General features: G+C 41.5%; 1 protein-coding gene across 2 annotated transcripts; it reads right to left on the bottom strand.

Annotated features, from left to right (window-relative positions):
* Positions 1-318: 318 nt before the first annotated feature.
* On the bottom strand, positions 319-18,631 carry LOC106563772 (uncharacterized). 2 transcript variants are annotated; one of them, XM_082958288.1, is made up of 8 exons: positions 18,360-18,621; positions 11,624-11,812; positions 10,912-11,477; positions 10,206-10,325; positions 3,904-4,062; positions 3,220-3,308; positions 2,974-3,094; positions 319-933 (listed from the first exon to the last, which is right to left on the bottom strand). In XM_082958288.1, exons 3-8 carry the CDS (start codon positions 11,446-11,448, stop codon positions 613-615), a joined length of 1,347 nt encoding a protein of 448 aa, XP_082814414.1. In that variant the 5' UTR covers positions 11,449-11,477; positions 11,624-11,812; positions 18,360-18,621; the 3' UTR covers positions 319-612. The 2 variants fall into 2 exon arrangements, with proteins under 2 accessions (XP_082814414.1, XP_082814413.1); XM_082958287.1 differs by lacking the exon at positions 11,624-11,812 and having other exon boundaries at positions 18,360-18,631.
* Between the last annotated feature and the right edge of the window lie 8,589 nt (positions 18,632-27,220).

Below are 27,220 nucleotides of genomic sequence, written 5' to 3'. Positions count from 1 at the left end.
TCGATAGGCCTATGCATTTTAACTTTGCCACAGTAACCTTCATTCAATGTCAAGAAATGAATTTAAGATGTTATGTAGTTGTGAGATACATTGGGTGAATAATTGAGATAGTATATTAAATTATGTATTACTGATGTATATTAAAATTGAAGGGAAAAAAATGAATGTCTTGTCTTCCTGTCTCAGATAATACCGGTTAGTCTGCACTTGGTAAATATTATGGGTTAAGGAGAATGGGAAGTTTGGGATATTGTGGCTGTTTTTAGCTGTGGACTTGTATCCTCAACTCGAATAAAAAGAACGCTCAGCATTTGGAAGGACGTTTAAATTACTTTAATCAAAGACACGCGTTATAGTTAAATGAATGATTACAGTTGGAGGGACTCTACAACCCAAATGTACTATGCAGGCAACCAAGACACAGAATGTCCTAGTATGAAGGCAACCATTAACACTGAAGAATGTTTTCCTCAAGTAGAGAATTAATCTCCCTGTGAATGTGTGTAATTCATGTCAACTATCAGCTCAATCCATGTATCTCTCCCAGTAGGAATCAACAGTTTGAAAAATGTAGAAAGTAGCTATGATTTGTCCCTCTCATGTTATGTTGTATTATAAGTCTATGGTATGAAACCCCTCCGGTCTGCTGCTGCTACTCGACGACCGCGACACCGGTGATGCCTGCGCTGCATCCTGGTCACCATGACGACCTGTCTTCCCCCTCTTCAGCCTGTCCCTCCAGGTAACAGGGGTGCGTTGTGGGGCCGGCGAGGGGGCAGGGGTGTGGGTTAAGGTGGTAGGGGTGGAGGCTGGCCTCTGGTGTGGGGGTTCTTTAGTCCTCCTCAGCAGCCCCAGACGGGAGGGTTTCCTCTGGGCTTGTTCTGCTGCCTGCTGGCTCTGGAGCTGCTGCTGCAGGATCCTCTGGACGTCGTCCTGACACACGGAAATACATTTGTTGACATCTTTATTGACTAATGGTAAAAAACACTTGATGGATTATTTCTCATTATGGCAATCCAGTATTGTATTTATGTTTATCATTTTCTGCCCACTGCTGCAACTTTTACCTCTGATGCCTTGATAACACCTACAGCGTTATCTAGATGTGTGTGCAACAAAAGTTCAACATTCACCCTTTGCTACCATTTCTGTCAAACCGTCTACGCATACATTCGATAAATCCAACAAATGCAGCGTTACATTGGAAATGAAGGCACTTCCAGTGTACGAAAATACAATGACGCTATTGGTGTGATCGACACCAAACCTGCTACACATTCTGACCAGTGATGTAGTGGTAAAAAATTTGTGAAATCACTAATGCTCAGTGACTTTCAATGTGGCACCGTCATAGCATGCCACCTTTCAGTTCATAAAATTGCTGCCCTGGTCAACTGTAGGTGCTGTTATTGTGAAGTGGAAACTACTAGGAGCAACAACAGATCAGCCACAAAGTGGTAGGCCACACAGGCTCACAGAACGGGACCGCCGAGTTCTGAAGTGCGTAAAAATCGTCTGTCCTCAGTTGCAACACTCATTACCGAGTTCCAAACTGCCTTTGGAAGCAACGTCAGCACAATAACTGTTCTTCAGGAGCTTCATGAAATCAGTTTCTTAGTTTATTTCTCTCTCCAATTTCGTGATTACGAACTTGTCTCATCGCTGCAACTCCCCAACGGGCTCGGCAGAGTCAAAGTCACGTGATGCATCCTCCAAAACATGACCCGCCAAACCGCGCTTCTTAACACCCGCTCACTTAACCCGGAAGCCAGCTGCACCAATGTGTGAAACCTTTCAAATTACGATAGAAGTCAGCCTGCAGACGCCCGGCCCGCCACAAGGAGTCGCTAGAGTGCGATGAGTCAAGTAAAGCCCCCCCCCTGCCAAATTCTCCCCTAACCCAGATGATGCTGGGCCAATTGTGGGACTCCCGGTCACGGCCGGTAATCGAACCGCAGGCTGTTGTGACACCCCAACACTGAGCCACTCGGGAGGCCATAAATGGGTTTCTATGGCCGAGCAGCCACACACAAGCCTAAGATCCCCATGCGCAATGCCAAGCGTCGGCTGGAGTGATGTCAAGCTTGCCACCATTGGACTCTAGAGCAGTGGAAACGCATTCTCTGGAGTGATGAATCACGCTTCACCATCTGGGAATTCGACAGACAAATCTGGGTTTGGCAGATGCCAGGAAAACGTTACCTGCTCAAATGTATAGTGCCAACTAAAGTTTGGTGGAGGAGGAATAATGGTCTGGGGCTGTTTTACATGGTTCGGGGTAGGCCCCTTACTTCCAGTGAAGGGAAATCTTAACGCTACAGCATACAATGACATTCTAGATGATTCCAACATTGTGGCAACAGTTTGGGGAAGGCCCTTTCCTGTTTCAGCATGACAATGACCGTGCACAAAGTGAGGTCCAAACAGATATGGTTTGTCAAGATTGGTGTGGAAGAACTTGACTGGCCTGCACAGAGCCCTGAACTCAGCCCCATCGAACACCTTAGGGATGAATTGGAATGCCGACTGCGAGCCAGTTCTAATCGCCCAACATCAGTGCCTGACCTCACTAATGCTCTTGTGGCTGAATGGAAGCAAGTCCCCGCTGCAATGTTCCAACATCTAGTGGAAAGCCTTCCCACAAGACTGGAGGCCCATGATTTTGGAATGAGATGTTCGACGAGCAGGTGTCCACATACTTTTGGTCACTTTAGTGTATGTCATATTGCACCATTAGAGGAAGCTGGTCCCTCACCACCAGATGGCCCCAGGCTCTATTACTCCATTATCATGCTAGGATACCAGCTGGTGACATGTACCGGCTGGATGCATTATACCGTGTGTTAAACCATGGGTAATTTGCCCTTGTTTTCCACCGTAACCTCTCCCCAGCTGAGCCCATATGTTGCTACTGTATGTCTCAGACATATCCATTTTTCCGACTCGCTCTCTCCTCCCACCATCTTTTAGTACCTTCCAGGCCTCTAGTTCCAGTGAGAGCTCCAGTCGTTTCTGCACAGCCTCCAACAGCTGGTTGTTCAGTAACATCATCTCTGTCTTACTGCGGAGAAGCTCCGCCTCCATGGCCTTCTTCCTGTTCAACAGGAAGGGGGAAAAAAAACTAAACAAAACATCAATGTGTCGTTTTTCTACAGGAAAAATGCAGTTCCCTCTTAGGAGGCATTGACACTTCTCTTTGCTGTGAATGTGTGTACTCACTTGTCCATGGCATCGTCTCTGTCCCGTAATGCCTGTTGTAGAACAGCACTGTCATCCACACCATTCCCTTTAACCCAGAATTGGGAATCCTGGGGAAAACAGAGTGGTTGGGGGTAAAAAAGGCAGGTTTGTTTTATTTATATTCACACAGTTATGGAATACATTGACAATGGTGTTTCTTACTCTTGATGACATCAGTTCTTCTGCTAGTTGGAATAAAATGTTTGCTGATGTATTCTGACCTTCCGTGTATGTGGTGATGCATTATGCCTGGGAGTCATGTGGTGATGCATTACGCCTGGGAGTCATGTGGTGATGCATTACGCCTGGGAGTCATTTAAATGCCACCGAGTAATTAAAATTCCATTGAAACAAGGTTGAGCTAACTGAACCCATCAGGTCACATATACCTGAACTGAACCAGTCTGGGCTCACCTGAGGGGCGGTGTCTAAACTCACCTGACATGAACCGTTAGCCTCTGAGCTACTGTTGGATAGGCACAGATTTACTCATCTTTGTATTCTATGGGTTTGCCTGTGGTGGTGGGATCTAAGCTCACCTAAGAGGTGTGAGTGGCTGAGTGCAAGCCTGGGTCACATTCACTAAAAACTGAGGAACTAAATGCATCTTTGAGGACCCTGGCCTAACTTATGCTGTGTGGCTCAGGGCTAGTTTAGACTCACCTGTGCTGTGTGGCTCAGGGCTAGTTTGCGTGCGACGTTCTGCAGCAGGACCAGCGCTGTATCCAGACTGTTCTCCTGAACAGATGGTTCTACTGTGCTGGACTCTGCTTCTGTCAGAGGAAGCAACAACCTCAGAACGGACTGAACCTCCTCTGTAACCTAGAGAGAAACAGTCAAGGCATTCATGCAGAAGAACAGCTCCTGACTTTTTATAACTTCTTGTTTGTTAAGATCACGATGAAAATGTGCTACAAAATAAGTAATCAAATTATACAACTGAAGATCGAGGAAAAGATTGACAGTGAGTTTAAAAAAAAGCTCTTAATCGTGCTAGCTAGCTAGCTAGCTAGCTAAATTCAAATTTGTCAGTTAGCTTGCTAGGAAGTTAATCCCTGGAATTTGGGGAATTTTGCTTAAATTCATCAAAAAAGTTAGCTTATAACAATTAACCTTTTTTTGTGGGATACACAAGGAAATTCTAAGTCTTGTGGCATATTTTAGTTAAACTATCCCCAATCCAATGGAATTGCAACCCTCTGCATGCACAGTGCATTCTTCCATCACATGTGCAGTGCACTCTTCCATCACATGTACAGCTGATTCTCAAGATCTTGCACACTAATGAGATGCTACAGAGCCCACACTACTACACTGTCTGAGCCAGGGACTACATGCTTTCTGGTAAGTTTATTACAATACTGGATGGGGTGAATATTTTATGACATGCATAATTTTTTGTTAATTAGTAAATAGTAGCCTACAGCCAAAGTGTGTTTAAATCATATCTAACTTGTTAACAATTTCTGCTAGTTAGTTTTTGCTACCATGTGGGTTTCCGCTTGCTTGAGCCTGCTAACTGAGTGTTAATTCACCTGTTTCCATACATGTTTCATTTATCTTACAAAGAAGTTGTAATCCAACTGCTTAACTATTCATCTGTACATGGAATTGTATGTTATTTTTTGTACTCTTTTTTTGTAATCTTTACAGGGAAATGCCACAGGCACCATCTGATGTGTGGAGACTGCAGCTAATGTAGAAGGAAAAGCTGTGTACATTTGCAAACACTGTGCCAAATCATGTGAAGAATGCAACAAAGATGCAGAGTCATCTGGCCAAGTGCATAAAGTTCCCTCATCGCTCACAACAAGCAACCTCTGACAAAAGTCCCTCTACTTCCATTCGAGGGGAAAATTATGAATCAGACACCACAGACACAAGGGACAGACACACCGGTCTCGACATTGCAGATGAGCTGAAGGCAGTCAATGACCTTGGACCACAGAAGGTATTTGCACTGGTGAAACAATGCTGCGAACATGAAGACTGCTTGGTCTAAAGTGGAGGAGTCCTATCCTCACATCACACCTATTGGCTGTGCTGCTCATGCATTGAATCTGCTCCTTAAGGACACCATGGCACTGAAAACAATGGATACACTCTACAAGAGAGCCAAGGAAATGGTTTGGTATGTGAAGGGTCATCAAGTTATAGCAGCAATCTACCTCACTAAGCAAAGTGAGAAGAATAAGAGCACCACATTGAAGCTGCCCAGCAACACCCATTGGGGTTGTGTTGTCATCATGTTTGACAGTCTCCTGGAGGGATAGGAATCTCTCAAAGAAATGGCCATAACACAGTCTGCAGATATGGACAGCCCCATCAAGAGGATCCTCCTGGATGATGTATTTTGGGAGAGGGTGGCAAGCAGCCTGAAACTCCTGAAACCTAAAGCAGTAACCATTGCACGGGTTGAGGGAGACAATGCCATCTTGTCTGATGTTCAGACTCTGCTTGCAAATGTAAGACAAGAAATCCGTACTGCCCTGCCCACTGTTGCTCCAAGCAGAAGAAACTGCAGTTCTGAAATACACCAAAGAGCGTGAAGACTTCTGCCTGAAGCCCATACACGCCACAGCGTACATGTTGGACCCCAAAGCTGCTGGCAAGAGCATCCTGTCTAGTGCAGAGATCAACAATGCCTATGGTGTTATCACTACTGTGTCTCACCACCTTGGCCTGGATGAGGGCAAGATTCTTGGCAGTCTTGTAAGTACACTTCCAAGCAAGGGCTTTGGGATGGAGATGCAATATGGCAGTCGTGCCAACATCATCAGCCACCTGGTGGAAGGGACTTTGTGGATCTGAGGCTCTTTCCTCTGTTGCCTCGATCCTCCAAATCCCACCAACATCAGCCACCTCAGAGCGCAACTGGTCCATGTTTGGGAATACACACCAAAGCACGCAACAGGCTGACCAATACAAGGGTTGAAAAATTGGTGGCCATCCAGGCAATTTTTTTTCTTTTTGAGCCTGACAACGAGCCATCCTCAACAAGGTTGGAAAGTGACCATGAAGATTAGGCCTCAGAGTCTGATGTTCAAGAGGTGGACATTGAGGAGGTCCAGGAAGAAGACATACAGTGAGGGGAAAAAAGTATTTGATCCCCTGCTGATTTTGAACGTTTGCCCACTGACAAAGAAATGATTATTCTATAATTTTAATGGTAGGTTCATTTGAACAGTGAGAGACAGAATAACAACAACAACAAAAATAAAATAAAACATGTTATGAAAATGATTTGCATTTTAATGAGGGAAATAAGTATTTGACCCCTCTGCAAAACATGACTTGGTGGCAAAACCCTTGTTGGCAATCAAAGAGGTCAGACGTTTCTTGTAGTTGGCCACCAGGTTTGCACACATCTCAGGAGGGATTTTGTCCCACTCCTCTTTGCAGATCTTCAAGTCATTAAGGTTTCGAGGCTGATGTTTGGAAACTCGAACCTTCAGCTCCCTCCACAGATTTTCTATGGGATTAAGGTCTGGAGACTGGCTAGGCCACTCCAGGACCTTAATGTGCTTCTTCTTGATCCACTCCTTTGTTGCCTTGGCCGTGTGTTTTGGGTCATTGTCATGCTGGAATACCCATCCACGACCCATTTTCAATGCCCTGGCTGAGGGAAGGAGGTTCTCACCCAAGATTTGACGGTACATGGCCCCGTCCATCGTCCCTTTGATGCGGTGAAGTTGTCCTGTCCCCTTAGCAGAAAAACACCCCCAAAGCATAAGGGTTCCACCTCCATGTTTGACGGTGGGGATGGTGTTCTTGGGGTCATAGGCAGCATTCCTCCTCCACCAAACACGGCGAGTTGATGCCAAAGAGCTCCATTTTGGTCTCATCTGACCACAACACTTTAACCCAGTTGTCCTCTGAATCATTCAGATATTCAGTGGCAAACATCAGACGGGCATGTATATGTGCTTTCTTGACCAGGGGGACCTTGCGGGCACTGCAGGATTTCAGTCCTTCACGGCGTAGTGTGTTACCAATTGTTTTCTTGGTGACTATGGTCCCAGCTGCCTTGAGATCATTGACAAGATCCTCCCGTGCAGTTCTGGGCTGATTCCTCACCGTTCTCATGATCATTGCAACTCCACGAGGTGAGATCTTGCATGGAGCCCAAGGCCGAGCGAGATTGACAGTTCTTTGTGTTTCTTCCATTTGCGAATAATCTCACCAACTGTTGTCACCTTCTCACCAAGCTGCTTGGCGATGGTCTTGTAGCCCATTCCAGCCTTGTGTAGGTCTACAATCTTGTCCCTGACATCCTTGGAGAGCTCTTTGGTCTTGGCCATGGTGGAGAGTTTGGAATCTGATTGACTGATTGCTTCTGTAGACAGGTGTCTTTTATACAGGTAACAAACAGATTAGGAGCACTCCCTTTAAGAGTGTGCTCCTAATCTCAGCTCGTTACCTGTATAAAAGACACCTGGGAGCCAGAAATCTTTCTGATTGAGAGGGGGTAAACACTTATTTCCCTCATTAAAATGAAAATCAATTTATAACATTTTTGACATGCGTTTTTCTGGATATTTTTGTTATTCTGTCTCTCACTGTTCATATAAACCTACCATTAAAATTATAGACTGATCATTTCTTTGTCAGTGGGCAGACGTACAAAATCAGCAGGGGATCAAATACTTTTTTCCCTCACTGTAGAAGCCTGAGAAGAAGACAACCAAAGCTTTAGTTTCTAGACTATCATTTTACAGATGTATGTTGAAAATGTTGTTGGGAGATGCGATGGATCATTCAATATTCACTTTTGTTGTTCAGTGAAATCATCCCATGTGAAGAGTCAACTCATTTAATTCAAGTTCAATTCCTAACTATGTTTTTTTTATTTCTATTGGAAGGATTTAATAAGTTGCAATTATGTCTACTTATGGTAAGGTTTATATTTCTGTCTCCATATGATATGGTAAAAACATCTACATTTAAATGGTATTACTATTAATTTGCATAAATTCCCATATTCGTGTTAATTCCCAAGGAAAGTTTCCACCTCTGAATATTCCCCAAAATGTTCAACCCTAACCATGACCACACCTCCATCAGCCTGCTGAGAGGCTGTCTCTGTTAGTGGTATGGGTTACTAATCTAATGGAGCAGACCCCCAGCTACACCACCTCCAGGACCAGTTCAACCAGTCCAGGAGCTGAGAGAGAGCCTTACCACAGTGCTTGAGGTGGTAAAGGCCACCATGAGGAGAGAGCCTTACCACAGCGCTTGATGAGGTAAAGGCCACCATGAGGAGAGAGCCTTACCACAGCGCTTGAGGAGGTGGCAAAGGAGCTGTCTGTCATCAAGTTCTGCACCATAGAGAACAGACTGCAAAGACTCCTAGAGAAGCTGCAGCACCCCCCCTGAGCAGGACCTCTAAGAAACTTCAGGCCCTCAAATGTAAAAAAGAATGCAGACCTGATGGCATCCTAAATGAAATGCTCAAATTCAGCAAAATTCCAATTGGCTATATTAAAACTGTTTAATTTGAACCTGAGTGTAGGTTACTTCCCTGATGTCAGGAACCAAGGACTCATAAACCCAATCTTTAAGAACGGAGACAAATTTGACCCTAACAATTGCAGAGGTATTTGTGTGAACAGTAACATGGGGAAAGTTTTCTGTAGTATTATAAATGTAAGAGTTCTAAACTTCCTTAATAAGCACAATGTCTTGCCTAAAAGTCCAACCCTGGCCTTTGCCAGGGTTGCAATCTCAGCCCTGCGCTCTTGGCCACTATTCTAGAAAAATCCTCAGCCCCTGTTGTTGGTCTCCACACTACAGAGGTTAAATGCCTGCTCTTCGCAGATGACCTGTCCCTGCTGAAACCCACAGCACATCACCTAGAGCAGTACTGCCAGACCTGGGCCTTGGCAGTAAATCCCCAAAAGACTAAAACAATGATTTTCCAGAGAAGATCTCAGGGAATTAGACCAAAGTTCTCGATTGGTACAAAATATACACAATACTGCACACACTACAATTACTTAGGTTTCAAAATAAGCTCAACTGGACACCTAAATGAGACAGTGAATGAATTGAGAGAGAAAGCATGCAGGACATTCTACACCACTAAAAAACGAATCCAAATAGAAATACCTTGTCTAGTTTGGCTAAAACTAATTGAATGTGTCATTGAATCAATTGTACTTTATGGCAGCGAGGTGTGGAGTCCACTTGCAAAACAAGATTTCACCAAATGGGGCAAACACCTACAGTACATGTCCAGAGGAAAACTACAACAATGCATGCAGGGCAGAATTAGGCCAATATCCACTAATAATAACAACTCAAAAAAAAGAGCAATGAAGTTTTGAAAACATCTCAAATATGGTGACCCCTTAAAATAATTTACCAAGCCCTGCAATGCCAGAAAATATTTCCCTCATCCAGCTGGTCCTGGGGCTGAGTTCACAAATCGGTTCTACTAATACGCTGAAGCCTCAGGACTAGAACATCCAATCAATCAGAAAAAAAATCTAATTCCACAGTCAAAACAAAAACTACATTACCTATTGGGAAAAACAAGCACAAAGCAAAATCCTGTGCTATCTGGCTTTAAATCGGCAGTACACCATGGCAAACTATTTGACCACGGTTACTGATTAAAACCTTAGAAAAACTTTGAAAAAGTACAGGCTCAGTGAGCACAGCCTCCGTATAGAGGAAAGGCTGTGCAACCACTGTACCACAGCAGAACCGGAGGGAGGGAAGGAGGGAGGGGAAAGAGTTCAACATAAACACAGACTTCTAAAGGTGACGTGCTTCACAGAAACAGAAAGGATTCACTCCTGTTAGCCTACTCCCAGAGACTCCATTCAAGCCCTGTTATGTGATTCTTGTTGTTATTCAGCCTCTATACATCACACTGATCTTGTTTCTGTATGTTTCAACAATTGCATTACCTTTCAAATATTTGGTTATGGTTGACTGTATTTGAAGTGTGTGTGTGTTACCTTCTCCCTGTGTTGGCTCCATGCCGGTTGGTCTCTGTTCTCCTGCAGTTTGTCCACCTGAGCCTTCAGCCTCAGACTGCGTCTAACTGACAACGCCACCTCCCGACGCACTTCCTTCAACTACACACAAAAGCACGTTTGTAAAGAAGCATGTTTAACAAATTCCTACAGGTGTTGCTGAACTTCCTCTTCCCTTCAACTGGACACACACCCACCTCCCGAGGCACTACCTTTAACCACGCACACACACACCACCTCCCGAGGCACTGCCTTTAACCACACACACACCACACACACACACACACACACAACCTTCAGCTAAGAATAAATAGTGGTAAACTCAGGCACAGTGGTAAACAGTGCTAATCCAGATTCCTGGAAGACGAGACACAGCAGAGAAATCTTGTTGTACTGGATATGCATGCGACAGCTCATATTACACACGCACACAGATACACCAGGCCCCACACTGATAAGAGCCCAAAGAGAGACAACAATATTCCCTTCAGCCACAAATCAAACCTGTCTCCATGAGCTGATAACATTCTATAGCAGAGTATGACACACTTGTACTGAACGAGGTAAAGATCTGTTCTGGTCCAAGATCTTTGAAAATCATAACAAGTACTGCGTCAAATTACACTCAATATACTTTCTTGGCCGCACAGCACACACATTTTATTTTTGGCCATCCTCACTCTCTCACCGTGTCTGAGACTGGTCCTAATGTTCTGCGTCTGCCGAGCTGTTGTCCACTCCTGATGAGGTCCGGTAAGGTTCTGTCTACGTTGCTCCGTCTGAAAGGGCTCTTATCCTCACTGACCATGGTCAAAACACCTGGATCGCCATTCTCTATGGCCAAACTCTCCTTGACCACGGTCAGCTCACCAGAACCATCAGGACCAGCATCTTCTGCGGTCAAAGACGGCATCAAGCAGGTACTGGTCATGGTGAACAGATCATGACAGTCGTTCCCCTCTTCGGTCTGCGAAGTCAACCCTTCTGTGACCACATCCTCCTTCTCTGGGTCATCCTCTGGTTCGATCATGGTCGAGCTTGAATCGTCCTGTGTTTGTCTTTCATCGCTCAATATTGTAGACCGTGTGGTTGAACTGCCACTGACAGTGCCAGGCAGCTGGTGTCCATCTTCCAGGGTGTGCAGGGAGTAGCAGAGTTGTTCCATGGCAGTGAACTGTGGTCTCAGTCTCTCATTCAGGATGGAGAAAGGCACAGGGTCTCCCATGGTATAATAGAGGGGTCACAACCACCAAACTGTCAAGAGGAGAGTTCGAGAGAAAGAATTGAAGAGGAGCTCACAATCTCACTGGGACAAAAAAAACTGGCAGTGAGAAGAGGCTATGACAGAGTGAGAGAAAGAGAGAGTGAGAAGGGGAGGGAACAAAACACAGAATGCCTACCAACTCGTTTTTCCTGAACTTTGAGTAACCAGAATAGGACCAACATATCTTGTGTGATGTCATTGAGTGATGTCAGAGGAGGCTGCACCCTCACTTTTTTTCCCTTCAACTTCTATTGCTACGGTGATGGTAGCCTGGATACGGAGACGTCAACATGTCAGGGCTTGAGGGAAATCAACCTTTGATGTCCTAACACAATCAGAGACAGATTACAGACATGACGTACGATACCTATCTGTTTATACTGCCCTGTCATCATATAACAATGCCAAGCTACACAGACACCATTTCAGAAGGGATGAGGAGCAAGTGTGTGAGAGAGCGATAAGACACAAGACATAGGAGGGAGAGTACAAAAGAGAGAGGTCGTTCCACCAATTCAGTGCCTTTTGAGAAGTGTCACTTGATAAAACAATATATATATATATATATATATATATATATACAGCACCAGTCAAATGTTTGGACACACCTACTCATTCAAGGGTTTTTCTTTATTTTTACTATTTTCTACATTGTAGAATAATGAGCACATAAGGAATCATGTAGTAAAAAAAAAAAGTGTCAAACAAATAAAAATATATTTTAGATTCTTCAAAGTAGCCACCCTTTGCCTTTGACAGCTTTTCACTCGCTTGGCATTCTGTCAACCAGTTTCACCTGGAATGCTTTTCCAACAGTCTTGAAGGAGTTCCCACATATGCTGAGCACTTGGCTGCTTTTACATCACTCTGCGGTCCAACTCATCCCAAACCACATCAATTGGGTTGAGGTCGGGTGATTGTACAGGCCAGGTCCTCTGATGCAGCACTCCGTCACTCTTCTTCAGGGTCAAATAGCCCTTACACAGCCTGGATGTGTGTTGGGTCATTGTCCTGTCGAAAAGCAAATGATAGCGGGACTAAGATCAAACCAGATGGGATGGCGTATCGCTGCAGAATGCTGTGGGAGCCATGCTGGTTAAGCATGCCTTGAATTCTAAATAAAATCACTGACAGTGTCACCAGCAAAGCACCCCCACACCTCCTTCTCCATGCTTCACAGTGGGAACCACACATGCAGAGATCATCCGTTCACCTACTCTGCGTCTCAAAGACACAGAGGTTTCCACCAGTCTAATGTCCATTGCTTTTGTTTCTTGACCCAAACAAGTCTTCTTATTGGTGTTCTTTAGTAGTGGTTTCTTTGTAGCAATTTCACCATGAAGGCCTGATTCACACAGTCTCCTCTGAACAGTTGATGCTGAGATGTCTGCAATTTCTGAGGCTGGTAACTATAATGAACTTATCCTGTGCAGGAGAGGTAAATCTGAGGCTTCCTTTCCTGTGGCGGTCCTCATGAGAGCCAGTTTCAACATAGCGCTTGATCGTTTTTCTGACTGCACTTCAAGAAACTTTCAAAGTTCTTGAAATTTTGCGGATTGACTGACCTTCATGTCTTAAAATAATGATGGATTGTCATTTCTCTTTACTTATTTGAGCTGTTCCTGCCATAATATGGACTTTTACCAAACCTATCTTGTCACAACACAACTGATTGGCTAAAATGCATTAAGGAAAGAAAATCCAGAATTTAATTTAACAAGGCACACCTGTTAATTGAAATGCATTCCAGGAAGCTGGTTGAAAAAATACCAAGTGTGTGCAAAGCTGTCAAGGCAAAAGGTGGCTACTTTGATGAATCTCAAATATATTTTGATTTGTTTAACACTTTTTGGTAACTACATGATTCCATGTGTTATTTCATAGTTTTGATGTCTTCACGATTATTATACAATGTAGAAAATTGTAAAAAATAAAGAAAAACCCTTGAATGAGATTCTGTCCAAACTTTTGACTGGTACTGTATATATAACTTGATTTCACATCATTTTCATTTTAACATTCGTCATAAAGAGCACTTGTTCAGCTTCATAAAAAAACATGTTTTCCCATCTCATGAGGTTAAAGAGCGACTGCCCCTAAAAAACAACTTCTCGTTTTGAAAATAGCCAGTGACATACGAGTCAGAAACATTTATTATTGTGTTAAAATTTACTACAAAGTGTAAATAGGATAATTTTGGTCACAAAGTAAGTCTCGTCCAAAATGAAGATTTGTGAGATAAGAAAAAAAAATGTACCTCATGGAATGAAGGGTACCTTTAACAGTGTTCCTCTGGTTGGGTTTATTTCAATCCTGCCCACATGCCCACAGCGCTCAAGTAATGGTCAATTTGGTTTGACAATTCGATATCTGTACAGGGCTGGTTAGGGACCATCAGTAAATTACACAGTTTACATAATACAATATTTTAAAATGTCAATAGCTCCATATTTCAAAATGACTTAACTCCTTACAAACTATAAAGTGCAGATATTCATAAATATTGAATGCGTTTAATGAGACAACTAAAAGATGTGCAACATGAAAAGTCACATTTACATTGTGTAATTTATTGACAATCCCGTAACTAGCCTCAGAGATAAGCTATCCAATGTCAAACCAATTTTGCCCTGTTCGCACACCAGCCGGCTGAAGCGATTTGAAGAAAGAAGTTGGCCTTGGCGACTTCAAGACAAGACCTGGTTAGGCTGTTTCAAGTTATCTAGATGGGTGAGCGGCTGTAACGGTGTATGGTTTTGGCAGAGTGAATGTACAAACGTTTGCCACGTACAAACCACCCACAAGACAACTCTTGTTTGGTTTCAGTCATGGCCGCTTCATTTCTTACTGACCAAGATGAAATTCAGCCCCCTTAACCCTTGAGTCAATTTCCGCGGCCCCATGGAAATCAAATTAACATATTAAAAAAATCCCCTTATAAAGCTAAAGGTATATGTTTTTTTTGCATTGCAGAGTCTCAATTCAACGCATTGGTGGCGGAGCTAAAGTGGTGTTTGTCAGAACATGATACATCCCGAAAATGTGTCTTCTCACGAAAACGTCTAATGTCCGGACGGTTTGATATACAAAATATTAAAAAGATGACTCTCATGAACACAACCCCCACATAAGTGCCAAATAAAGTAGCGATTTAATCGTAAAATCAACTATAAATCCAAATGCTTCACAAAAAGCATTTCTAGCCTGTCTATCTATGTATAGGTAACAGGGTTGGCGTGTTATGCTTGACCCTCTAAGTTTTCCACCACAAAACACCAGAATATTGCCAAAAAGAGTAGCACCAGCTCACCTGCTTTTACACCGGGCTCTAGTTTTGGCTGGCGTTAAACCAGTGCAATTGTCAATCGCACACTCGTTTGCTTATTCAACCTGTTAAAGAAAGTTCTCTATTTTAGCGCCATGATTGGTCATTTACCTGTCTTACATGTGACCCACCATCTCTTTTCGGGTTTATGTTCCAAAATTAGATTTTTATTCATTTATTTTATAGATAAAAGTACAGACTTCTAAATGGTATATCATACCTTGTAATTGGATAAAACATGGGAAAGTAATGCTGCTTTAAAAATTGATACTAGTATAATACCGTTTAAGAGAAAAAAGCATTCAAACATTTTGCTGCGATTTTCACACTTGCTCTGGGAAACATATTTAGAAAAGTAATACTTTTACAAAATTGCCTAAATGGATTCTCTGAACGTTATCTCACCAAGTTCCCCCATTTGGCAAACCATTAACAGTATTAAATTGCCTATTGTTGTATAATAAAGATAACCTTTAACATTGAACAGCTACAGTGTTTACGACCATTTAGCCTCGTTCACACGCTCTTAAGCCAAGGATCTCTTAGAGAATTCCCATGAGAACACATGACTGTGGCCATGTGCTAAAGCAGTGAGGTAGTGCTTAAAAAACAAAATATTTAAAAGGGGAAAAGACTACTAAATTCATGTGCTAAAGGTGGAAGCCTACAATTAGGAAAAACGTAAAACACACAAACACACAGCCCTAGGTCTATCAAATGAGATCCGTTGTGACTTTGGTTCAGGTCCGGATCAAATCCGACTGAATACAACAGCTGTAGACTACCATAAAATGCTTACTCAAGAGCACTTTCCCTACAAAGTGTAAAAAAAATTAAAATAACAATAGCCAGACTATATACAAGGAGTACTGGTACAGAGCCAATGTGCAGGGGTATGAGGTAGGTATGAACAAATTCATTTAGCCTGAGAGCCTATTTCTGCCCTGCACTTTGAAGCAGGACATGTAATGTCCATGTTTAATGTCCATATACTGAACAAAAATATTAAAGCCAACATGCAACAATTTCAATGATTTTATCTTACAGTTCATGAGGAAATCAGTCAATTTAAATAAATACATTACTATACGGAAACACCGTACAGTTGGCGACCAAAGTCAGCGTGCATGTGCCCGGACCGCCACAAGGAGTCGCAAGAGCGAGATGGGACAATGACATCCGGCTGGCCAAATCCTCTCCTAACCTGGACAACGCTGGGCCAATTGTGCGCCGCCGACTGCAACAAAGCCTGGGATCGAACCCTGGTGATGCAGTGCCTCAGAACGCTGCACCGTCACTGTATTTTTGTGCATTCAAATTGCCATCGTTAAAATACAATTGTGTTCATTGTCCGTAGCTTATGCCTGCCTATAACATATACCCCACCGTCACCCTGGGGCACTCTGTTCACAACATTGACATCAGCAAACCGCTCGCCCACACAATGCCATACAGCGTGGTCTGCGGTTGTGAGGCCGGTTGGAGGTACTGTCAAATTCTCTAAAACAACATTGAAGGTGGCTTATGGTAGAGAAATTAACTTTCAATTCTCTTGCAACAGCGCTGGTGGACATTCCTGCAGTCTGCATGCCAATTGCAAACTCCCTCAAAACTTGAGACATCGGTGGCATTGTGTTGTGTGACAACTGCAAAACATGGGATCGACACTTTACATGTTGCGTTTATATTTTTGTTCAGTGTATTTCTGCATCAACTGTCAGAAATCGTCTCAAGGAAGCTCATCTGCATGCTCGTCGTCCTCACCAGGGTCTTGTCCTGACAGCAGTTTTGCATCATATCTGACTTCAGTGGGCAAATGCTCACCTTCGATAGCCACTGGTAAGCTGGAGAAGTGTGCTCTTCACAGAAGAACCCTGGTTTCAACTGTACCGGGCAGATGACAGACAGCGTGTATGGCTTTGTGTGGGCAAGCGGTTTTCTGATGTCAACGTTGTGAACAGAGCGCCCCATGGTAGCGGTGGAGTTATGGTATGGGCAGGCATAAGCTACGGACACCGAACACAATTTCATTTTATCAATTGTCGAGCCATTCATTCGCCTCCATCACCTCATGTTTCAGCATGATAATGCACGGCCCCATGTCGCAAGGATCTGTACACAATTTCTGGATGCTGAAAATGTACCATTTCTTTGATGGCCTGGATCGACGTATACGACAGCGTGCTCCAGTTCCCGCCAATATCCAGCAACTTTCTGTCCATCATATATGCGTAGTCACTTTAACCATATCTACATGTACATACTACCTCAATCAGCCTGACTAACCGGTGTCTGTAAGTAGCCTCGCTACTGTTATTTTTCACTGTCTTTTTACTGTTGTTTTTATTTCTTTACTTACCTATTGTTCACCTAATACCTTTTTTGCACTATTGGTTAGAGTTTGTAAGTAAGCATTTCACTGTAAGGTCTACACCTGTTGTATTTGGCGCACGTGACAAATAAACTTTGATTTGATTTGACTTTGAACAGCCATTAAAAAGTGGGACAACATTCCACAATCAACAGAGTGCTGTGAAGGAGCTGTGTCACGCTGCATGACGCAAATGGTGGTCACACCAGATACTGACTGGTTTTCTGATCCACAACCCTACATTTTTTTTAAGGTATCTGTCACCAAAAAATGCATATCTGTATTCACAGTCATATGAAATACATAGATTAGGGCCTAATGTATTTATTTCAATTGACTGATTTCCTTATATGAACTGTAACTCAGTAAAATTGTTGAAATTGTTTGCATGTTGCGTTTATATTTTTGTTCAGTGTAGATAGTTAAATAGTTTTCATTTCATTGTGGCTAGTTAGCTAGCGAACTTAGCATGTGTCCCTATCACTTAACATGGGGTTTGATTAGCTTGCTAATCAATTAGCATTCACAGCACAGTGGCTATATCAAATCAAAGTGTATGGTAGAAGATGTTATTGCGGGTGTAGCAAAATGCTCGTGCTTCTGGCTCCGTCAGTGCAGTAATATCTAACAAGTATTATCTAACAATTACACAACATATACCCAATACACACATCTAGTAAAGGAATGGAATGAAGAATATAAAAATATATGGACAAGCAATGTCAGAGCGACATAGAACAAGATACAGTACATGCATATGAGATGGGTAATGCAAGATATGTAGACATTACTAAAGTGACTAGTGTTCCATTTATTAAAGTGGCCAGTGATTTCAAGTCTATGTATATAGGCAGTAGCCTCTATGTGTTAGTGATGGCTATTTAATAGTCTGATGGCCTTGAGATAGAAGCTGTTTTTCAGTCTCTCCGTAAACCTATTTTCGGTAGCTAACTGGTTAAACATGACAGACATGACAAAGATTATCATCATGTCATGCATGATTTAGCACATCAGCAATCAACATTAACAGCACAATGTAACTGGCCAGCTCAGCCACTGTAGCTAGCTGGCAATAACTTACCTGTTACCTGTATAACATTACCGAACTAACTAATAGCTAACAATGAAAACTACCTTTTGATACAGTTGAGGCAATAACGTATGTAACAAGTTTACCTGCTGTGTATGGATTATGATGATGATTCATGGCAGACTGAAACCTTTTCTAAATAATCATTCCCACTCGGCTTCAAATAGACTGCTTTTGCCAACAGTACAGTAGACACAAGCTGTATCGATACCAGCACCTGTATTCAGAACAACACTGTTATTGAAAGCTGTAGCTACACTTCACATGTTGTCCATGAAGAAAAATATGATTAAATCCAATGACTGATCTTTCAAATGTCCGTGGTAGCAGAGAGCAGGACGTGCCATTTGAAAAATAAGCATTGATTGACAGAATGGACTCTCTTTCTCGTGAATGTCCCAGCCCCCTCACTACCTCAACCAATCATGGCTGGGCAGGTGTATTTTCTGTGTTTGCTAAACAACTTCTTGAGTTCACATTTTATTTAGTTTTACAGATTAGATATGACTTGGTTAATAAGGCACATGAAAGTTCATATGTTCAAAAAGGCATTGAGCTGAAAAGTAGCAAAATGTGTCTTATGCCCACCCTTATAAAAAAATATTGCGGTCAGAGTGAACTATGCTGCAAATACTGCGTCCAAAATAATTGTTTTTTAACTACAGTAATTTTTGCAGCACACTGCCGTTATTCTAAAATTACCATGTCCAAAATACCACAGTAGACTGCAGTTACTGCACCTTTACAGCTGTTTCAAAACTGCAAACTTTTTTTGTAAGGGATATAAACATGGAACAAGGGAGATGTGCTTTTTGTGCCCATAACCTCTAAACCAAGCATAGCCTCTCCTCCTCTCAATGTAGGCTGTTTTTTTGTCCTGCCCAATGCATTTGCCAAGTAATCAAGACTAGCAATAGGGTTTGGCTCTTGAGATCACTTTGAAATAAATATTAGTCTGTATGGTATGGTAAGAGTGAGCGGACATCCCCGTTTTATCTACTTGGGCTATTACATTATTTTAGACAGCTCCTGTTTTTATTTTGGATGTGTGTAAAAAACACATGTAGGCTATATGCCCTCGCCATGCTATAATGAACCCTGCATCAACAGCAATGAGTCTGGTGTTTTTCATATTCTGGCCATGCATTTGCCAAGTAGCCTATATCCATAAAAGGTTTCTAAATGGTCTACTCGTAAGGCTTTTGCCAGCATGCTTTTGTATTATTAATAATTCACATAGGCCAAGGGTAGTAGGGGGAAACTAGACCCCTGTAATTCACATAAAGACCACAAGATGTCACCAAATTATTTCCCCAAAACTTTCCCTGCCTGTCACTGTTCTTGCTGAACCAAAAAAAATCCTGTGTCATCACCACTTTTGGAGATATTTCACCAAAACTTTGTGGTAGGTTGATAAAAAAAAAATTACATTTTGAAAAAGTTGTAGATACATTCCAATGAAGTTTGCCACCAATGCTCCTTATAGGACACATCATTGCACTCTATATGTTCTGTTAACTGGTCATCTCTGTATACCCGTCGCAAGACCAACTGGTTGTTGCTTATTTATAAAACCCTCTTAGGCCTCACTCCCCCCGATCTGAGATATCTACTGCAACCCTCATCCTCCACATACAACACCCGTTCTGCCAGTCACATTCTGTTAAAGGTCCCCAAAGCACACACATCCCTGGGTCGCTTGTCTTTTCAGTTCGCTGAAGCTAGCGACTGGAACGAGCTGCATTAAACACTCAAACTGGACAGTTTTATCTCAATCTCTTCATTCAAAGACTCAATCATGGACACTCTTACAGACAGTTGCGGCTGCTTTGCGTGATGTATTGTTGTCTAAACAGTCTTGCCCTTTGTGCTGTTGTCTGTGCCCAACAATGTTTGTACCCTGTTTTGTGCTGCTGCCATGTTGTGTTGCTACCATGTTGTCGTCATGTTGTGTTGCTACCATGCTGTGTTGTCATGTTTTTCTGCCATGCTATGTTGTCGTCTTAGGTCTCTCTTTATGTAGTGCTGTGTTGTCTCTCTTGTCGTGATGTGTGTTTTTAAAAACCATAGCTGATATGGCTGACTTGCTAAATAAATATGTTTTCTACTGGCTCCTTGTGGATTTCTGTAACTGGATAAGAACTGCATTCTCATTCAATAATAATGAATGCCGACATGAGTTTAGACTTTTGAACCATACACAAACATTATTACATTTATGTTCAGTAAATTCACAATGTTTGTTCTTATATCATTAACACTTATCTCTAAGTATATGCAAGTGCAAGCAAATGAGCTGCGACGAGGTAGGCCTTCTTTTAGCACTTTCAAAATGGACACCGACAGAAATTCAGATGTTAGTTCAGATAAATTCAGCAAGATGGGCTTTCCCTCTCAGTCCTTATATACTTATTAATGTTGGTTCCTGCATGTTACTGACAAGGCTTCTCTGAAAGCTGAGACCTTGAAACTGAGATACTCCTCTTGGTTCCCAGGGCAAAGTTCTAGGCGTACCGACAAGTGGTCTGGGGAGGAGGTCACAGTCACCTGCACGAACCAAGATAGAATGAGAAGAGATGCGATGTACAATTCAAGGCTTATTTCCATGCCCTCTGATTGGTTGGGAATGGCAGGACAATGATGGGTGAGGGATAACTGAGGTAGGCTGAGCAGCCAAATTAACGGGACTTAAGGGAAACTGAAGGGACTGTGACGGGAAATTAGGTAGAGAGGAAAGGAGTAGGACGGCCTTTTTTACACAATGTTTCATCAAAATGTACAGCTGTGAGTTGTCCGCATAGCAGTGAAAGTTGACATTGTGTTTCTGAATGACATCACCAAGATGTAGAATATATAGTGAAAACAATGGTTGTCCTAAAACGTAACCTTAAGGAACACCGACCCTTACAACTGATTTGTCAGAGGACAAACCATATATAGAGACAAACTAATATCTTTCCAACAGATAAGATCTAAACCACGCAAGAACTTGTCCATGTAGACCAATTAGGGTTTCCAATCTCTCCTATAGAATGTGATGATCGGTGGTGTCGAAGACGGCTCTAAGGTCTAGGAGCACAAGGACAGAGGCAGAGCAGTCTCAGTACTATGATGGGGTCTAAAACCAGACTGGAGCGTTTCGTATACATTATTTGTCTTCAGGAAGGCAGTCTTCAGGAATGCAGAGTTGCTGCGCAACAGCTTTTTCTAAAATGTTTGAGAGGAATGGGAGATTCAATATAGGCCGATAGTTAAAAAAAAACTCTGGGTCAAGGTTTGGCTTTTTCAGGAGAGGATTTATTACTGACACTTTTAGTGAGTTTGGTACACATCTGGAGAATAGGGAGACGTTTATTATGTTCAACATAGGAGGGCCAAGCACAGGAAGTAGCTCTTTCAGTAGTTTAGTTGGAATAGGGTCTAGTAGGCAGCTGGAAGGTTTAGAGGCCATGACTATTTTTGTGAATGTTTCAAGAGATACAGGATTAAAAAAACGATAGTGTCTCCAGGAGTCCGTAATTGGCTTTCTAATGATCATGATCTTTTCGTCAAAGAAATCCATGAATTCGTCACCGCTGAAGTGAAGGTCATCCTCTCCTGGGGAATGCTGCTTTTTAGTTGGCTTTGCGACAGTATCAAAAATAAATGTTGGATTGTTTTATTCTCCTCAATCAGGTTGGAAAAGTAGGCTGATCGAGCAGCAGTGAGGGCTCTTCGATATTGCACGGTACTATCAGTCCAAGCTAGTCGGAAGACTTCCAGTTTAGTGGAGTGCCATTTCTGTTCCAATTTTCTGGAAGCTTGTTTCAGGGCTCGGTCATTTTCTGTATACCAGGGAGCTAATATCTTGTGATACATTTTTTTTGTTTTTAGAGGAGTGCCTGCATCTAGGGTATTACACAAGGTTACATTTAGATCCTCGGTTACGTGGTTAACAGATTTTTGAACTCCATGTTCTTGGGTAGGTGGAGGGAGTCTAGAAGGGCATCTATGAATCTTTGGGCTGTCCAAGAATTTATAGCACAGTTTTTGATAATCCTTGGTTGGGATCTGAGCAGATTATTTGTTGCGATTGCATATGTAATAAAATGGTGGTCCAATATTCCAGGATTATGAGGAAAAACATATAGATCCACAATATTTATTCCAAACGAACAGAACTAGATCCAAGGTATGACTGTTGCAAAGTGTAGGTCCGGAGACAAAACCCAATGAGACAAAACCCAGTCCGGTTGGACAAAACCCAATGAGTCGATGATGGCTCCAAAAGGCCTTCTCCATGTGAATATTGAAGTCACCAAAAATGTGAATATTACCTGCCATGACTACTTTCGGTTATTTGAAAACGAAATAATCTCCAAAATATCGTTATTTTTAAAACAAGCCATAGAAAGTTGCATACAATTTCAGTTTAATCCACCAGAAAATACAGAACAAATAATCCATCAAATATTGTGGTTAAATTAAATTATACTAATTGATAAAAAAAAGCTTTAATTTTTGATAAAATTGTGAAAAATGTATGTTTGTAAATGATATCATAAATAGGAATGGAAGAGTTATGTCACACATGCAGCAAACACAAATATATGGAAATGTCTGCTCTACCCAAAATTACAACCAACTAATTGTAGCATTAGCGCAAAAATGGAAGAGGCAAGTGGAAGGGGGGAAAAGTAAGGAACTTTATCGTGCTACCTGTCCCAGACCTGCTGTTTTCAACTCTCTAGAGACAGCAGGAGCGGTAGAGATACTCTCAAAGATCGGCTATGAAAAAGCCAACTGACACTTACTCTTGTGTTACTGACTTGTTGCACCCTCGACAACTACTATGATTATTATTATTTGACAATGCTGGTCATTTATGAACATTTGAACATCTAGGCCATGTGCTGTTATAATCTCCACCCGGCACAGCCAGAAGAGGACTGGCCACCCCTCATAGCCTGGTTCCTCTCTAGGTTTCTTCCTAGGTTTTGGCCTTTCTAGGGAGTTTTTCCTAGCCACCGTGCTTCTACACCTGCATTGCTTGCTGTTTGGGGTTTTAGGCTGGGTTTCTGTACAGCACTTTGTGATATCAGCTGATGTAAGAAGGGCTATATAAATACATTTGATTTGATTTGATCAATGGAAACAGGATGCACCTGAGCTCAATTTCGAGTCTCATATCAAAGGGTCTGAATACTTAGGTAAATAAGTTATTTTTGTTTTTTATTTTTAATACATTTGCAAACATTTAAAAAACTGTTTTCGCTTTGTCATTATGGGGTATTGTGTGTAGATTGATGAGGATTTTTTTTATTTAATCAATTTTCGAAAAAGGCTGTAAAGTTTAAAAATTGGAAAAAGGGAAGGGGTCTGAATAACTTCCGAATGCACTGTAAATGTATCACTTATCACATGAAATAAATTATTTGTCAAAGCACAAAATAACTAGGGCTTTACAATGATGGTGAAAACATTGTGACATTTTTGGGATAAGTGGGTTAAAATCGTCCAAGAAGTTACAATGGGTGCAATGTTTGTCAAAATACTGAGTCTTCATTCATATTGAAAATCTGATTTATTGAATTCTCCTTGTGGTCTATATTAAAGGGCCCTTCATTTAATATAACATGCTTTAAAATTAAATATTGATGCATCATTTCTACTTGAGATATCTTAAGGCAGGGGTGACAAACTCAATCAGCACACGGGCCATATTGAAAAAACACAACGAATTTGCAGGCCAGACATAACTCCAGACATAACCTATAACTTATTATTATGTAAACTGCCATTTTAACATATTAAAACAAAAGAAGAGTTAAATCATATTTGTCCAGCCTTTGCATATGCATAATATGCTGCAACCCTAATCAACAAGTATTTCATATTTAACATTTGAGTAATTTAGCAGACACTCTTATCCAGAGAGACTTGCAGGAGCAATTAAGGTTAAGTGCCTTGCTAAAGGGCACATTGACAGATGTTTCACCAAGTCGGTTCAGGGATTCGAACCAGCAACCTTTTGGTTATTGGCCCAGTGCTCCTAACCGCTAGGCTACTTTCCACCTATTTAATATCTCCAAATAACAAACCCATAGCTAGGTTGTTGTAGCATTTAATAAAACATGTTTAAAAAATGTTGTGCACTGAATGGATCACCGCTGCAGTTGAGTGCAGCATTGCTGTATGGTGCTCTCAAAATGTCTTGTTGTTGAGTAGCTAGCCTAGGCTACTGTTCAAATGGTGCTGTAATAGTTCTACATGTTTCTCCTTTGCATGGTGTTTTGTTGCAGGTTTAGTTTTTTGGTTATTCATTGTCAAGCTTTTAAAAATGAATCCAGACTGCATATATTTGAGTTGCCTCGCTGTAAACGCGTCACAAGAAAACAGTGCAATTGATGTTGAAGTAACCGATGTGAGAGCACCAGGCTGTAATTTCACGAAGTAGATGATTCAACTGTTGACTCATTTATACGCCCTATTGTCCTTTAGCAGTAAAAATGTACCTGCATGTGAATCCTTTATCTTATAACTTCTTGACAACCAAGATCAGATTTTCTGTAAACTACAGCAATGACCCGCTGGAACCGAAACTTGGCATGGACATTTAGCCTACAACACTTCAAAACTTTCGGTCAGGTAGAAGATTCGGTCAGTGCCAACATCATGTGTGGGTCTGGGAGCAGGGCTGTCTCCATACATAAATGTCATAAGTGGTCACTTAGGGTCTCAGGCCGAGAGGGAGCCTCCAACAAACAAAACAAAACTCATTCTGGGTCTCAACTTACTGTTGACAGTTAAAATAGTAGAATATACAAGGTGCAAGTTCGAAATGTGGTTGTGCATCAAATATTGACAGTCACTCAATTAGACATCAGCTAATTGTGTAGCCAGCTATCTAAACTTGTAGTAATCATGGCCAAATACTGCCCAATCACGCAGGATACATACCCAGGTGCCCTGACATCCAGAGGGCCTGTCATGCCAAATAATGTCCCCCGGCCAAATAGTGTCCCCCTCTACGTCACAATGAGATTCGATAAACTATTAGCGTCCGTTGCTATATCAACGCTGTGATGACATTATAGCTTAAATTACGTTCTTTTCATCATCGCTATGCAAACAAGGCTGACTTCCGCAACATTTTGAAATACTGACTTCCGCGTTAATTTGAAATACTTTTGGGTACTTTGTTAACATTACAATAGGAAATCCATGTCTTAAACATTGCTACGTTTCGGAAATGGCAAAGAAAATTGCGTAATCTGCTTGACACATTGAAGTTACCTACTTTACAGATGATGAAGACAGCTAATTTCCACTCCATTCCTATGCAAATCCGTTTGATTCATACACTGGCTTGTCTGGCTGTCATGTTTTTATTTTAACCTGCTCTTCCCTTATCTACAATCTACAAGCACTCTATTATGATTTTTTTTTAATTATCTAGCGTAGCTCATTAGTATACCCTTGTGGTTGAATATATGCACTACCATTCAAAAGTTTGGGGTCACTTAGAAATGTCCTTGTTTTTGAAAGAAAAGCAAATATTTTGTCCATTAAAATAACATCAAAATGATCAGAAATACATAGTAGACATATTTAATGTTGTAAATGACTATTAAGGCTGGAAACACCTGTTTTTTAATGGAATATCTACATAGGCGTATATAGGCCCATTATCATTTACCATCACTCCTGTGTTCCAATGGCACGTTGTGTTAGCTAATCCAAGTTTATCATTTTAAAAGGATAATTGATCATTAGAAAACCCTTTTGCAATAATGTTAGCACTGCTTAAAACTGTTGTTCTGATTAAAGAAGCAATACAACTGTCCTTCTTTAGACAGGTTGAGTATCTGGAGCATCAGCATTTGTGGGTTCGATTACAGGCTCATAATGGCCAGAAACAAAGACCATTTTCTGAGAAATTAAGGTTATTCCATATTTCCCCCAGATTACACAGACCCACAAAGAATTTGAAAACAAATCCAATTTTGATAACCTCCAATATCTATTGGGTGAAATACCACAGTGTGCAATCACAGCAGCAAGATTTGTGACTTTTTGCCACAAGAAAAGGGCAACCAGTGAAGAACAAACACCATTGTAAATACAACCTATATTTATTTCCCATTTTGTACTTTTTGTACTGCCGCCCACTTTAACTATTTGCACATCATTACAACACTGTATATATACATAATATGACATTTGAAATGTCTTTATACTTTTGTTTATTATCTATTTTTCTTGCTTTGGCAATGTAAATATTTGTTTCACATGCCAATAATGCTCTTGAATTGAGAGAGAGAGAGAGAGAGAGAGAGAGAGAGAGAGAGAGAGAGAGAGAGAGAGAGAGAGAGAGAGAGAGAGAGAGAGAGAGCTTTTTGTAACATTGTTTACATTGATAATCATTGAAATACTTGTAAGAGATCTGTTTGTGGGTTAGCTGCTTCACTACCAAAAGGCACTGTTGACTGTAGTGTTAAGTTATGTCATGTCTGTAATATCTACTGCAGTTTACCGTATGTGAATGCCATAAATCATGTAATGTTTCTTATTTTCATCACATTATACAGACCTACCAGCTAAACAGTTCAGCATCTGAGAACATGGGGCAATCTAGAAGTGGCTTACACTGACCAAGCCGACTGGGACCTACAAGATAATTTATACACAGAAGAGACCGTGTTTAAGGTATGTAGTAAGGTTTAGGGTTTGATCCAAATGTATTATTCAGATGTACACAAATGTTATGAGAGTTAAATAGATCTTCAAAATATTTGCTGTCAAATTCGAAAGGGATAATGGATCTATATCTGCCAGTAAATTGATCTATATCTGTTTGTGGGATAGCTGCTTCACTACTAAGAACAAATTCTTATTTTCAATGATGACCTAAGAACAGTGGGTTAACTGCCTTGTTCAGGGGCAGAACAACACATTTTTACCTTGT

This window comes from Salmo salar, chromosome 11 (genome assembly GCF_965601325.2).
Source record: "Salmo salar chromosome 11, fSalSal1, whole genome shotgun sequence".
NCBI lineage: Eukaryota > Metazoa > Chordata > Actinopteri > Salmoniformes > Salmonidae > Salmo > Salmo salar.
This window is presented reverse-complemented; position numbering and strand designations above follow the sequence as displayed.

What these genes read in the sequence shown, in the direction of transcription:
- LOC106563772 (XM_082958287.1), bottom strand. Translation starts at nt 11,448, where the DNA reads ATGGGAGACCCTGTGCCTTTCTCCATCCTGAATGAGAGACTGAGACCA. An exon ending in TAGGACCAGTCTCAGACACG is followed by an intron (nt 10,326 to 10,911) that starts GTGAGAGAGTGA and finishes TTTTGTGTGTAG; the next exon opens with TTGAAGGAAGTGCGTCGGGA. An exon ending in AGAGACGATGCCATGGACAA is followed by an intron (nt 3,095 to 3,219) that starts GTGAGTACACAC and finishes CCTGTTGAACAG; the next exon opens with GAAGAAGGCCATGGAGGCGG.